The 16,033-nt window shown below is 42.3% G+C and overlaps 1 protein-coding gene across 24 annotated transcripts in view; it reads left to right on the top strand.

Moving 5' to 3' along the window:
* Window positions 1-14,153, top strand: part of CEP63 (centrosomal protein 63) — a 55,210-nt gene extending 41,057 nt beyond the window's left edge. For all 24 annotated transcript variants that reach the window (XM_038416004.2, XM_043492669.1, XM_038415997.2 and 21 more), the window contains 2 exons: window positions 6,827-7,145; window positions 9,428-14,153. In XM_038416004.2, coding sequence (XP_038271932.1) covers window positions 6,827-7,145; window positions 9,428-9,586 — 478 coding nt within the window. In that variant the 3' untranslated portion in view covers window positions 9,587-14,153. The remainder of the gene's footprint in view (window positions 1-6,826; window positions 7,146-9,427) is intronic.
* Window positions 14,154-16,033: the final 1,880 nt, after the last annotated feature.

Here is a 16,033-nt window from a genome sequence, read left to right as displayed (position 1 = left end):
GTTGTGCTTTAAATGGAGCAATAGCTTTTAGTCCCTGTTATCTTTGTTCTGCAGTGCTAGCTGGCCTCTTAGGCTATGTCTACACAGCATTTTGGATTTGACAGTGGGGCTCCCAGCCTGGGTTGACAGAGTTGGATTAGTAGGGCTTGCACTAGCAGTCTAAAAGTAGCTTTTTAGACAACGCTTTGACTGTGCAACCTCAGGCTCTGAAGTCTAGGGAGTGGGGCTGGACTTCAGAGCCCAAGCTGCACCTTCATAAGAACATAAGAATGACCATACTGGGTCAGACCAAAGGTCTATCCAGCCCAGTATCCTGTTTACCGACAGTGGCCAATCCCAGGTGCCCCAGAGGGAGTGAACCTACAAGGTAATGATCAAGTGATCTCTCTCCTGCCATCCATCTCCACCTTCTGACAAATGGAGGCTAGGGACACCATTCCTTATGCATCCTGGCTAATAGCTATTAATGGACTTAGCCTCCATGAATTTATCCAGTTCTCTTTTAAACCCTGTTATAGTCCTAGCCTTCACAACCTCCTCAGGCAAGGAGTTCCACAGGTTGACTGTGCGCTGTGTGAAGAACAACTTCCTTTTATTTGTTTTAAACCTGCTGCCCATTAATTTCATTTGGTGGCCCCTAGTTCTTGTATTATGGGAACAAGTAAATAACTTTTCCTTATTCACTTTCTCCACATCACTCATGATTTTATATACCACTATCATACCCCTTAGTCTCCTCTTTTCCAAGCTGAAAGTCCTAGCCTCTTTAATCTCTCCTCATATGGGACCCATTCCAAACCCCTAATAATTTTAGTTGCCCTTTTCTGAACCTTTTCTCATGCCAGTATATCTTTTTTGAGATGAGGGGACCATATCTGTATGCAGTATTCATACAGTATTCACTGTATGCAGTGGGCTGTCATAAGTATAAAGAGAAGGGTAACCACCTTTCTGTATACGGTGCTATAAAATCCCTCCTGGCCAGAGGCAACATCCTGTTACCTGTAAAGGGGTTAAGAAGCTCAGCTAATCTGGCTGGCACCTGACCCAAAGGACCAATAAGGGAACAAGATACTTTCAAATCTTGGGGTGGGGGGGCAAGGCTTTTGTTTGTGCTCTTTTGTTCACGTGGTTGTTCTCTCTTTTGGGACTGAGAGAGGCCAGACAGAAATCCATCTTCTCCAACCAATCCTAATCCAAGTCTCCAATATTGCAACCAGTATAGGTAAGCCAGGCAAGGTGGATTAGTTTATGTGAATTTTTCCTGTGTTAAGAGGGAGGTTTATTCCTGTTTTCTGTAACTTTAAGGTTTTGCCCAGAGGGGGATCCTCTGGGTTTTGAATCTGAATACCCTGTAAAGTGTTTTCCATCCTGATTTTACAGAGATGATTCTTTTACCTTTTCTTTAATTAAAATTCCTCTTTTAAGAACCTGATTGATTTTTCATTGTTCTTAAGATCCAAGGGTTTGGGTCAGTGTTCACCTGTACAAATTGGTGAGGGTTATTATCAAGCCTACCCCAGGAAAGGGGGTGTATGGCGTGGGGGGATATTTTGGGGAAAGATGTCTCCAAGTGGTCTCTTTCCCTGTTCTTTGTTTAAAACGGTTGGTGGTGGCAGCATACTGTTCAAGGTCAAGGCAAAGTTTGTACCTTGGGGAAGTTTTTAACCTAAGCTGGTAAGAATAAGCTTAGGGGTTCTTTCATGTGGGTCCCCACATCTATACCCTAGAGTTCAGAGTGGGGAAGGAACCCTGACATGGGCGTACCATGGATTTATATACGGGCAATAAGATATTCTCCATCTTATTCTCTATCCCTTTTTTAAATGATTCCTAACATCCCGTTTGCTTTTTTGCCACTGCACGCTGTGTGGACGTCTTCAGAGAACTATCCACGATGACTCCAAGATCTTTCTCCTGATTAGTTTTAGCTAAATTAATCCCCATCATATGGTATGTGTAGTTGGGGTTATTTTTTCCAATGTGCATTACTTTACATTTATCCACATTAAATTTCATTTGCCACTTTGTTGCCCAATCACTTAGTTTTGTGAGATCTTTTTGAAGTTCTTCACAGTCTGCTTTGGTCTTAACTATCTTGAGCAGGTTAGTATCATCTGCAAACTTTGCCACCTCACTGTTTACCCCTTTCTCCAGATAAGTTGAATAGGATTGGTCCTAGGATTGACCCTTGGGGAACCCCACTAGTTACCCCTCTTCAGTCTGAAAATTTACCATTTATTTCTACCCTTTGTTCCCTGTCTTTTTTAACCAGTTCTCAATCTATGAAAGGATCTTCCCTCTTATCCCATGACAACTTAATTTCCGTAAGAGCCTTTGGTGAGGGACCTTGTCAAAGGCTTTCTGGAAATCTAAGTACACTATGTCCACTGGATCCCCCTTGTCCACATGTTTATAGACCCCTTCAAAGAACTCTAATAGATTAGTAAGACATGATTTCCCTTTACAAAAACCATGTTGACTTTTGCTAAACAATTTATGTTCTTCTATGTGTCTGACAATTTTATTCTTTACTATTGTTTCAACTAATTTGCCCAGTACTGACATTAGACTTAACGATCTGTAATTGCCAGATCACCTCTAGAGCCCTTTTTCAATATTGTCGTTACATTAGCTATCTTCCAGTCATTGAGTCCAGAAGCTGATTTAAAGGACAGGTTACAAACCATAGTTAGTAGTTCTGCAATTTCACATTTGAGTTCTTTCAGAACTCTTGGGTGAATGCCATCTGGTTCCAGTGACTTGTTACTGTTAAGTTTCTCAATTAATTCCAAAAGCTCCTCTAGTGACACTTCAATCTGTGACAATTTCTCAGATTTGTCACCTACGAAAGACTGCTCAGGTTTGGGAATCTCCCTAATATCCTCAGCTGTGAAGACTGAAGCAAAGAATTCATTTAGTTTCTCTGCAATGACTTCATCGTCTTTAAGTTCTCCTTTTGTATCTCCAGGGTTCAGGGGTCCCACTGGTTGTTTAGCAGGCTTCCTGCTTCTTATGTACTTAAAAAAACGTTTTGTTATTACCTTTTGAGTTTTTGGCTAGCTGTTCTTCAAACTCCTTTTTGGCTTTTCTTACTACATTTTTACACTTAATTTGGCAGTGTTTATGCTCCTTTCTATTTACCTCAATAGGATTTGACTTCCACTTTTTAAAAGATGCCTTTTTATCTCACTGCTTCTTTTACATGGTTGTTAAGTCACGGTGGCTCTTCTTTAGTTCTTTTTACTGAGTTTTGTAATTTGGGGGTACACAATTAAGTTGGGCCTCTATTATGGTGTCTTTGAAAAGTGTCCATGCAGCTTGCAGGGATTTCACTCTAGTCACTACCTTTTAATTTCTGTTAAACTAACCTCCTCATATATGCATAGTTCCCCTTTCTGAAATTAAATGCCACAGTGTTGGGCTGTTGAGGTGTTCTTCCCACCACAGGAATGTTAAATGTTATATTATGGTCACTATTTCCAAGCGATCCTGTTACAGTTACCTCTTGGAGCAGATCTTGTGCTCCACTCAGGACTAAATCGAGAGTTGCCTCTCCCCTTGTGGGTTCCTGTACCAGCTGCTCCAAGAAGTAGCCATTTAAAGTATCGAGAAATTTTGTCTCTGCATTTCATCCTGAGGTGACGTACCCAGTCAATATAGGGATAATTGAAATCCCCCACTATTACTGAGTTCTTTATTTTGATAGCCTCTCTAATCTCCCTAAGCATTTCATTGTCACTATCACTGTCCTGGACAGGTGGTCGATAATAGATCCCTACTGTTATATTCTTATTAGAGCATGGAATTACTATTCATAGAGATTCTGTGGAACATATGGATTCATTTAAGATTTTTATTTCATTTCATTCTACATTTTCTTTCACCTATAGTGCTACTCTTCCCCCCTACTTCCCTTCCCGCATGACCTGTTCTGTCCTTCCGATATATTTTGTACTTCGGAATGATTGTGTCCCATTGATTGTCCTCACTCCACCAGGTTTCTGTGATGCCTATTATATCAATATCCTCCTTTAACACAGGGCACTCTAGTTCACCCATCTTATTATTTAGACTTCTAGCATTTGTGTACAAGCACTTTAAAAACTTGTCACTGTTTATTTGTCTGCTCTTTTCTGATGTCAGATTATTTTTTATGTGAATGTTTCTCGTCTGATCTGGCCCATACTTTATCGTCTTCCATCCTCTCCTCCTGACTAAAACCAAGAGAATCTCTATCAATAGACCTCCTCTAAGAGAAGTCTCTGTCCGATCCACGTGCTCCTCTGCAGCAATCGGCTTTCCCCCATCTCTTCGTTTAAAAACTGTTCTGCAACCTTTTTAATGCAAAGTGCCAGCAATCTGGATCCACTTTGGTTTAGGTGGAGGCCATCCTTTCTGTATAGGCCCCCTTTCCCAAAAGGTTCCCCAGGTCTCAATAAATCATTATCTTTGAAAACTCGTGGCGAACGGGGGAAGTCCCGGATGACTGGAAAAAGGCTAATGTAGTGCCCATCTTTAAAAAAGGGAAGAAGGAGGATCCTGGGAACTACAGGCCGGTCAGCCTCACCTCAGTCCCTGGAAAAATCATGGAGCAGGTCCTCAAAGAATCAATCCTGAAGCACTTAGAGGAGAGGAAAGTGATCAGGAACAGTCAGCATGGATTCACCAAGGGAAGGTCATGCCTGACTAATCTAATCGCCTTTTATGATGAGATTACTGGTTCTGTGGATGAAGGGAAAGCAGTGGATGTATTGTTTCTTGACTTTAGCAAAGCTTTTGACACGGTCTCCCACAGCATTCTTGTCAGCAAGTTAAGGAAGTATGGGCTGGATGAATGCACTATAAGGTGGGTAGAAAGCTGGCTAGATTGTCGGGCTCAACGGGTAGTGATCAATGGCTCCATGTCTAGTTGGCAGCCGGTGTCAAGTGGAGTGCCCCAGGGGTCGGTCCTGGGGCCCGTTTTGTTCAATATCTTCATAAATGATCTGGAGGATGGTGTGGATTGCACTCTCAGCAAATTTGCGGATGATACTAAACTGGGAGGAGTGGTAGATACGCTGGAGGGGAGGGATAGGATACAGAAGGACCTAGACAAATTGGAAGATTGGGCCAAAAGAAATCTAATGAGGTTCAATAAGGATAAGTGCAGGGTCCTGCACTTAGGATGGAAGAATCCAATGCACCGCTACAGACTAGGGACCGAATGGCTCGGCAGCAGTTCTGCGGAAAAGGACCTAGGGGTGACAGTGGACGAGAAGCTGGATATGAGTCAGCAGTGTGCCCTTGTTGCCAAGAAGGCCAATGGCATTTTGGGATGTATAAGTAGGGGCATAGCGAGCAGATCGAGGGACGTGATCGTTCCCCTCTATTCGACACTGGTGAGGCCTCATCTGGAGTACTGTGTCCAGTTTTGGGCCCCACACTACAAGAAGGATGTGGATAAATTGGAAAGAGTACAGCGAAGGGCAACAAAAATGATTAGGGTTCTAGAGCACATGACTTACGAGGAGAGGCTGAGGGAGCTGGGATTGTTTAGTCTGCAGAAGAGAAGAATGAGGGGGGATTTGATAGCTGCTTTCAACTACCTGAAAGGGGGTTTCAAAGAGGATGGCTCTAGACTGTTCTCAATGGTAGCAGATGACAGAACGAGGAGTAATGGTCTCAAGTTGCAATGGGGGAGGTTTAGATTGGATATTAGGAAAAACTTTTTCACTAAGAGGGTGGTGAAACACTGGAATGCGTTACCTAGGGAGGTGGTAGAATCTCCTTCCTTAGAGGTTTTTAAGGTCAGGCTTGACAAAGCCCTGGCTAGGATGATTTAACTGGGACTTGGTCCTGCTTTGAGCAGGGGGTTGGACTAGATGACCTTCTGGGGTCCCTTCCAACCCTGATATTCTATGATTCTATGAAACCCCTCTTCTCTACACCATTGTCTCATCCACGCATTGAGACTCTGAAGCTTTACTTGCCTACCTGGCCCTGCACGTGGAACTGGAAGCATTTCTGAGAATGCCACCCTAGAGGTCCTGGATTTCAGACTCTTTCCTAGCAGCCTAAATTTGGCGTCCAGGACGTCTCTCCTACTCTTCCCTATGTCTTTGGTACCTACATGTACCACGACTACCGGCTCCTCCCCAGCACTACATATAAGTCTATTTAGATGCCTCGAGAGATCCGTAACCTTTGCACCAGGCAGGCAAGTCACCATATGGTTCTCCCGGTCATCATGTACCCAGCTGTCTTTGGTTCTAATGATCGAATCTCCCATTATTAACACCTGCCTTTTCCTAATGACTGGAGTTCCCTCCCCTGGAGAGGTAACCTCAGTGTGAGATAAGTACTGTCTATACAGCTACTTTTAGACCACTAGTGTGAGGCCTGCTAACTCACCGTTGAAGGCTGTGTAGACATGCCCTTACTGGTGCTCTTCTTCATTGCTGCTATGCTTAGCTGCTTTTGTGTAGCAAAATTAGCACATATTCAAAGCATGCATGCATTCTCCTCAGTTAACTTGTACTGGTTTTTGTGGAGGAATTAGCTGTGGCATAGGAAGCTGTGGTTGTAATAGGATGTGCCACAGACTGTAATACTTAAAATGACTAGAACAATAGAATAAATGGTGTTGTGAATTCCGTGGAGACTGGATGTACTTCTGTGGCCTTGTGAAAACAAGTGATAGCAGCCAGTTTGAATTGCCAAGCCTATTAAGAAAGTGAAGACTAACCTCTCTGAACTTTTCCAAGAAAAGGCCCTTGCATAAGAGCTGTAAAACAGAGCCAAACTGTCCTGACTTTAGATTTGTGTTTTCTGTTTTGCTTTCCAGAAGAACCCAGGAGCTGCAGCACAAACATGAGGAAGAAAGAAGGAAACTGCAGGCCAGGCTTGAAAAGACCATTCAGTACTACAAAGGGGAGATCCAGAATCTGAAAACCCACCATGTGTTGCCTGGAATGGGCGCTGTGTCAGGTACATCAGGCGGTTCGAACCCCCATGTCAGTAGGAGCAGCTCTAAGGAATCCCTGTCCTCTGACTTGCTGCCGGGAACAGACCCTTTGCCCCCTGTGCTGGATGGAAAACAAGATTTCACTGACGATGCATCCAGGAAGTCAGTCTCCAGTCAACGGAGAGAACTTGTGCCCTTGGTAAGTAGTAATATAGGAGCTGTTGGTCACTGTTCAGAGAAAAGGGATATAGTCAGGATTCTTTATTCTCTTATATGACAAACATAAACAGGTTTCAGAGACCACCTTTTAAACACCACTATACTGTGTGTGCACGTAGAGGTACATTGTAACCCAAAGCCAGGAAAACGAATAGTACAGGGATGATGAATACTCTTATTCCAAACCATCATTCTAGTTATTAGAGTATTTCCCAGAACACTTTAGGGCAAGATTTTCTGCTGAAATACAAATTCTAAACTCTGAGTTGGTTCAGCCTGTAGTGAACTTCTCCTTGATACTGGAGTTGTGTACCTACTGACGGAAGCAACCCGCTTCAGTTATTAAATATTCTGTATCAGTATCTGTTTGGTGAAACTTGGCTCAGACATTTAATATTTTGTAGGAGAGGGAAAAATGCTATGTTGAAAATATAGGGGATGGGGGGGATGAAATCAAGTTTCTGAGGTAGGAAATTAGTTCACATATTTTTCCTAGTATTGATTGGAGGGCACATGGGGTTTTTTGGTTCTCTGCAACCCACACACTGTTATTTGTCACTATTTTATAGCTCTTAAAGTGCTGCCCCTGGTAGATCAGTCCCCTACAGCATTAGTAAAGAAAGGGAGGATGCCAGCAGGCAGCATTTGTCACCAAAAAAAAAGAAAAACAGTGATTGGAGAAGTGGCAGTAAACTGGATGAGACTAGCCCTTGCATATCCATGAAAGGCCAGGATTTTCTGTCTTGGTGATTTCCACATACAGAGAGAGCCTCTTGGATTTCACCCAGTTGTCTTCTCTTGCCAAGAAATTGAAGGCAGGCTTTGCCTGATGGACAACAGCTCCTTTCTGATCTCCATATTTTATCTCCCCTTCCCTTCCCCCAACATTCCCTTCTCTGAAAGTCTCCCCTCATTTTTAATGTAGTTTAAAACTTAGCTTTGAAATGTCCCCCTTTCAGGAGTTGAGCAATCTGGGGGAGGCAAGTGAGTGGCAGAACCAGCTTCTGTTTTTATTTGAAAGAATACATGGCAATTTATCAAAAAGGGCTGGCTGAATATGAGTGTGATGGGAGCTCAGCACATTCCTTCCAGCTGCATGGGAATTGTGCCTCACAAACCCGTACTGCCTCCTTGAACATTACGTAACAGAAAGCAGGGACTTCATAGTCTGCTCAGAAACTCATTCCCGCAGTGGGGAGAGACAGGCAGCAGCAGGTGGATGAGTAACATGGACGGGAAAAGGTGGCTAAACTCACTTAATAAAACCATTGTAATGATTTAAACTTGCATTAGACAGTGGTTTTATACAATCTCTTTCATAGTCTTGAGTTACCCTAAAGCTGTGTAGAAAGTTCAACACTGAGTATGAAATCCTTGCCCCATTGAAGTAAACAGGAATTTTACCACTGACTTCCCAGGGGCCAGGATTCCCCCTAGAAGTGCAGTGGTCGGGTAGGTAACTGTGGAAGTCATTTTCCATGCAATAGTAGCTCCCACCCAGCCCTGGATATGTGAATTCCTTGTTATGAAGAGCAGTTACATGCGCCAAGGTAGTGTTATGGGATTTTTCACTGCTGTTGGAGCCAGGCTGAAGCTACCTGGAGAGTCATTATCTCTCCCTGTGTGCCCCACAACTAGCAAAATAGGACTGTTTTGTTGTATCAGTGACTTGTCTAAGCATGAGACCCCGGTGCCTGACTTGGCTCAGCTCATGTAGTGCTGTAGCTTTTGAAAGTATGGCTGGAATCCTGTTTTTGCTGACCTTCAGGTTGGCACTCTTTTACTGTGACAGACAGGCTGGAAGCACACCCAATCTCTGCATTATTGATTTCCTATTACTTCTGGCTTTTTGTGGCGTCCTGAGGGCCTTGTCCCTTTCTGATTCAGAATCTAGCCCCTTGCTGTGTGGCAAGGGACTTAAGAGCAGACATCCTAGCTATGGGTCTTCAGTGGGGCTTCTGCTTCTAAGTCATTTGTTAACTTAGCCACCTGGGGCCTTAATTTTAGAACGTCACTGTTTCCAGCTGACCTTTTAAGGTTCTTAATCTGCTACCTCAATAAAGGTCAATAATGACATAACTTTAGATTCTAGATTCCCTCAACATGTAGAAACTGCTTGTGGTTTCAGTACAGTTTCACTTGAATTAAATGCACTGTTTTTCCCCTCACAATCAAATGCCAGAATATTGCATGTGTTGAAGCCTCCGGCTGCAGTTTATTTCTGTGCCCATGACCCCTTTTAACATCTCTGTTTTTCTTTAGTGCCCCCTGCCTACAGCTCCGATTGGCTCAATAGCAGCAAGGTTTTTGGAGGAGGAAGAAGTGAGATCTCAGCGCATCCTGGAACGCTTAGATGCTCACATTGAGGAACTGAAAAGGGAGAGTGAAAGGACAGTGAAACAGTTCACACACCCAAAGTAACAGCTCTTCAAGGTCTGTGGATTTGAAGACTGGTTTAATTAAACCACATCAAACTGAGGGGGAAGGTACCCGTGAACCTAATATAACTCGGAGCTTGCAGGAAAGACATCCCCAAGCTGAATTAGCAGTGAGGAAACCAAGGAAATCGTGCTAGTCTCTGGAGCAAAACACTTTGCCTGGCGGGAGTGATTGTGCTGGTGAAAGTACATCTCCATCTGAAACATTGGCTCAGGAGGCTAGAAGTCTCTGTTCCAGGAGAGACTGTGTGTGCGTGTGTTTTCGTTCACTGTCATGGAAATTGTGATGTCTTCCTGGAGCAAATTCCAGTGTAAACTATTTATTTAAAATTTATTTTTATATCTATAAAAAATAAATAAAAGCAAAACAGGAAAAATCCCTTTTCCCATTCTCATTGGAAAAAAAAAAGGCACAAAGTAAATCTCTTTCAGCCAGTGAGTTTTCATTTGTATACCATCTCCAGGGAATTAATCTGACCATCTGCTTCCAAGAGGAGTTATGCTCTTTTCAAAAAACAAGGTATACGGCAGCCCGAAATGGGGGAGGAAACACTTTCCAAATGAAGCTCTCCTCTCCTAGTGTGCTGTTGGTAAATATTTCCTGGAGCTTCATGCAACTCCTACACCTGGGTGCTTGCGTGCTGTGCTGTTCATTTCCGTACGATTTCATCTTGCTCTCTTATTGCTTTCACAGATACTGAGGCAGCAAAATACACAAGCAGAAAACAAAGAAAGGAAAGGTGGCAGAATTCTCACTATGGTGATGGATATAAAAGAGGAACAGTGGGAACAGAAGGTGAAGTCGAGTGTAAGGGATAAACACACATGAATGAGAGCCACTATATTTGTACAACAGCTGTTTTACAGAGCACTGAGCAACTGGTGGGATAGCTTCTGAGAAGTCACTTCATTCTGACAGGAGGAGTATATTTTAAGGAACTTGTCCTTGACTGTTTTCATGTGTGTTCTGTCACATCTAAGGGAACAGATTGGAGACCAAGCTTGATGCTTTTGTTGTTGTTAAAGAATGAATTCTAATCTATCCTCACCAGCTCCTTTTGTTTTATGTACTAGCCTCATTTATAAAGTGGACCAGATTGGCTAACCCAGTCACGTGACAAGGTGGTGAGCTAATGCTGCCACATAGCTCCAGTAAGAGTCCTCACAATGAATAGGCCACTGAGTCAAAGTTATTATAATAAATTGTCAGCTGACCAATCAGAAAGGATTTTATGCCCCTGTCATATATTAGGTGAGAGATTCAAAGATCCCTAGGGGAGTTAGGTTCCCAGTTGTCATTGAAAGTCAATGTGAGTTGTACACCTATCTCCCTAGATCCCAGCCATTATCTTTCCTCCTGCTCCTTTGTTGCGCTTCCTTTTCCTGCTGCTCAGACTCCATCCCCCTCATGCTCATCCTGTCCCTCTTTGACAAGGCTGTGGGTTCCCTGAGCATGGTCCAGGTGGGCATTGATTCGCACTACTCCACGCCCTGCTGCCTAGCTTGACTGATAAATGCAGTCTGATTTAAAATATACACTGTGTGGTATTAGCATCTCCATCCCCACATTTGCCACTCCCTGTTTCTCTCTGTCCTTGTTGTTTTTTCACAACTGTTCATCAGTTTCACACACTGAGAAGACCTGAAATCACAGACCGCATGAAGACTTGCCATAAGTGATAATCAGCTCCATTGATCCAGACCATCCAGTGAAGGTGGTAAGTAATGTCTGTCAAAACAAAGGCGATATATCCTGTTGTTGGAAGCTTTTGCCTCATCCCCTCCCGTCAACTATGAGTCAGTGCATCTTTGAAAGCTCTCTTCAGTTGCCTGGGGAATTTTAAAATGTGGAGGATTCGCGGGTCCCACTAGCTGTCCTTGATAAATGTGAATGATGGTTCTAGAGCCATTCCAGAGTCTGTTCTGTCACACAATGGGACCTAGTGCCCTTTTTCAATGTGATATTTATTATGGACACGCCTTTTCCCATACAACATATCGGGCCTGAAGTCACACTGTGGTGGCAGGATTTTCCAGCTTGCATAGTGATGGTTTGACTCTCCTCTGGTTCTGACTTCAATTGGAGTAGAGGTAGGTCAATGAAAACAACTCAGCAAGGCCCTATATATAGGCTAACCACTCGGGCCAAAGGGGCAACAATAGCAAAGGATCTCAAGGCTTCCATGAGCTGGAGTACATAAACATTAGGGTGATGGAATCCTGGCCATTATCTAGTCAGTGGCAAAACTCCCATTGACTCCAATAGGTGCCAGGAGTTTGCCCTATGATTAGTAAAACTTGGTAAATCCTGAAGTAGATGATGGTTGCAGATGAGCAACACTAAACATGTGCCCAATTATGCAGGCTGTGGGTGGTAACTAGAGAGGAAAGAAATTTAACAGACAGACTGTGCCATGAAAGGAGCAATCACTCCAGTTGCATCAGGTCAGGTTATACAGCCACGCTCTGAGATATGAAGCCAATATACTGCTCAAAACAAAGCAAGATGACAGCTATCCCTACTCATTTGGGGATATCAAAGGCACTATGCCATTTGCTTGCACTGTAATAAAAGGCATGAAAATACTATTCCATCAACATCCCATGCACCTAAATACAAGGTGGATAAAAATCAATGATTTTTTTTTAAAAAAAATCTGATTTTTTTAATTTAAATCAGTTTTTTTCCTCAAAAAGCAATCTAAAGATAGTTTTAATTAAGATACATTATAGCTAAAAGATATCTCACCATGAAATAGGGATTATAAATTCTAATTCTATAGTCTGAGACAATATATTCATGTAATGTTTTGTAAATGAGTTCCAATAGTTTGTGTATTAGGGACCCAATCTTATGGGGTTCCACAGGCTTCTGTATAGATTATTTAGGTTAATCTTTCTATCTACCCAATGGGACTCAGTGCTCAGTCTAGAAGATACTATCAGAGATGCTTAGTTTTGCAGTTCTCAAACTGTGGATTTGTGTCTCCAGAGGTAACATGCTCGTTAACATCAAAAATGTTTTAAATAAATAAATAATATATAGAGGTGAGAAATAAGACCTCAACTCTATTGTCCCTCTGCAAATTTGTGTACGCAGAGTCAATCTCTTACCTCTCTCTAAAAGTGCAAAATTTCAAAAAGTTCAATGAATAGAAGATTGTTGGGGGCAGAATAGATCTGGACAAGGAGAAGAAGTCTGGAGATAAATGTGAGAAGCGACGGACATATGCTTGTTTTGTTAAAATATTATATGTTTGCTGTTGAAGAAAAAAATCCAGAATACTTAACCTTGTTGTTTTAGTTAAATAAAACCATTTAAATGTCTGTCTGGTGGTGGTCTCCTCCTAATACAGCATGGCAAGAAAATCCTCCAAATATTAATGATTAACTTGTTGAATTGGAGATAGTTCATCTCCCAATGACTTCATAAATATCTGCTTCAATTACCGTTGATAAATGAAATAACCAAACAATCATTCATTTTCTGATACAGCTGTAAAACTAATCTGAAAAGTTTTCAAAATAAATCACTGTTTAAAAATGTATAGTGTGTACCTTCTAAAAATGAAACCTACATCAATCTCTGAGTTGTGAAGAGAATGTATTAAGGTTATAACAACCAACAAGAATGCACTTTTATGTAGAAATCCATGATTAAATAGAGTTTTCCTGACTTGTGATTTAAATCAATTTGATTTAAATCAAATCAACTCTGCCTAAATACGCTATTACATTTGGGCCATTATTGAAGCAATTAGCTATAATAATTGATAGATGGAGGAGCTGAGAGGCAATTATCAAAGTTCTTCACTTGTATGTGTGTAGAATAATTTTCCAATATCAAAAAGGATGAGACCTCTGACATTAGCAAATAACAGCTGGCAATGTGAATTCTTAGCTCAGAGTAATTACTCCTCTGCATGGCATAGGGTTACAGAAACTCTCCCAGTCCCCTTTCTGACTGAAGGACAATAGTCCATTTTGAATTGGTGGGAAGAGTTGACGTATCAATAATGTGTGCTATAAAACTGTAAAGTGTACTTGTCGTTTTGTGAGGAGGAGGAATAGGGTTGTTTATCCTGGAGGGAGATGGCACAGCGAGTCCAGGCTTTATGGCACTTTTATCTGGGGCTGCAGGGTTTCCGTGCATTCATTTATGCCTTCTGAACGTTGAACATCCCCTCAGAATAATTATTTGGTCTTAGCAGTTTTATAATTAATGAAGCTGGAGGGGTTTTTTGTCTTTGAACTCATTCTTTTTAATAACACCAAAGAATTTCTTACACAATTGCAAGGCTGAGCCAGACATTTGCCTTCTGTTTCATTAAAAACAATACTGTATGTGGAAACCAATTTGTAGTGAGTCGTTCCTTGATTTCTAGACTGCACGATGTGAAAGGGAAAAGTTGCCATCTTGGCAAGACTTTTAATGGTGGTCTTAGCAGATATGTGAGAGGGCATCAGATGTACAGTAGATTGTTCGTTATCCATGTGTGATATTGCATCTAGGTCATGTGTCTACTTAATCCAAGGAGTGGGGGTGTACACAGAGAGAGAGAGAGAGAGAGAGAGACTAAAACAAATTGACTGGTTGTATTGAGGGTAATAACAGTATCCTATAGCCCAGGGGAGAAAATGAGTCCTGGAGATTGTTATCATGATAGGTGATGGGGAATCTGTACAAAGAAACTACTTTTACCTTAGGGCAATTTCTTCTTACTGCTATTGCTCTCTGAGCATCTGTTATATGAATAATTCGGGCTTCTCCTGCCCCAGTTCCAACTCCCTTCCCCCTGCCACCTTATCTGTTGGGTGAAAGTCTAGGGACTTTCTTGTGACAAGCAGATTTTAGGGAAGAGGAGCCAGAGCCTTGTCTCCCCCTAGGCATTTGCAGGGGCTTTTCTAAGGTCAGACTTGGGGCAAGCATAGGCTTCTGGGAGCATTCTGTATCTATGCGTTGGCCTGGTCTGTAGAGGTATGGGGCTGGCTGCTGGACCCTAAGCAGGAGTACTTGCTGGGAATGACAGCAGGCTGTAGGACTGCCCCTTGGAATTACACTCGAGAGGCTATTGTGCTCGTATCTCCCACTGGCAGTCCCAGCTCTGGTCATATTTGATTCTGATGCCACTGTTATTGGATGGAACACGTGTAAGGGAACACGCCAAACTAGTCATTTCAGATGTTGAAATTCCCCATGGCTGAAGGCCAGCCGGAGAAGTAACAGTTCACCCAATGGGCTGCGTAAGCCTGGGGTGGAGCTGAAACACTGCAAGGATCCACTTGTATGAAATCTGTCAAACCTCGTGACCTTCTCCACCTGAAAGCTGTGGTCCAAGGGAAAAGGCATTCCTCGGCCCACACTGATGGTGTCATAGGAGTCTTGGCTCAGCCTTCACAGAGCTTGTCAGAGCAAACAGAACACCCCTGGGTTTCCCTTTCTTCTGTCTGCATCCCTGCTGTGTTATGTACTCTGCTCTCCAGGGAATCTGCTCCCTGCTAGCTAGGATTAGCACCTGTAGCATTTCTATGGGGAGCAGCTGCCAGTCCACCCAGACCTGCCATAGGCCAGGGACAGTAGACTGCTTGAGGGGGGCTTTACTTTGCTCCTGGATGCTGCATGGAATCCTTTCACCACAGCACATTGCACGCAGTCTCCCCAAGCACTGCTTTCACTGGCATTCTGGAAAAGGAATTGCCAGACAGTATTTTTGCCAACAGAAGGAGCTCAGATTGTTCCATGAGTGCAAGAAATAGAATAAGAAATTATAACTTTGTTGTTTTTGGGGGAAAAAAAATCAAGTTAAAACAAAATGCTACCCCTTGGAATATACTGAAGTATATGCACACTGACATTTTCATGAAAGTGAAGTGTATTTTGTGGGGTGCTTTTTTAAAAAATTTTTTTCATCAACTATTACAAGTGAGACCAACCAGACTTCCATGCAGAAGGCAAGAGGAATAGTTTCTCTATGAATAGGACATCTATCAAAATTATGATTCCTATAAGATATTAGCAATAATGTGTGTTTCTGTAGAGCCAAAGTTGCACAGATTACTATTGTTATGGCAGTACTCCAGCTTTCCCATCATATTCAGCAATATCAGCATATTCTATCTTGGACAGACAGGTTGGGGTTATTTTTAAATGTTGGCTTTGAGAACCAACATTCCCAGTTTAACTGTAACCTCCCGTATGGCAGAAAGCTCCTTTTGTGGTTGAGATAAAAGAATTGTAGTGTGCTAGATAGAGCCGAGTTACCACTCTATAGCAAAAGTGTTTACAACTCAAACATCCAAGTAATAAGGTAAAATTAATGTATTTATTGAATTGAAGATCTAGTGTAAAAACAGTCATTTTGCAGTATCATATAAATTTGTAAGACAATGAAATGCACAAGAAAGCCTTCACTTATCTTCTTTCAGTAGC

Source organism: Dermochelys coriacea, chromosome 9, assembly GCF_009764565.3.
Source record: "Dermochelys coriacea isolate rDerCor1 chromosome 9, rDerCor1.pri.v4, whole genome shotgun sequence".
Lineage (NCBI taxonomy): Eukaryota > Metazoa > Chordata > Testudines > Dermochelyidae > Dermochelys > Dermochelys coriacea.
Note: the sequence above shows the minus strand (reverse complement) of the source record. Positions and strands in the feature narration are given on the sequence as shown.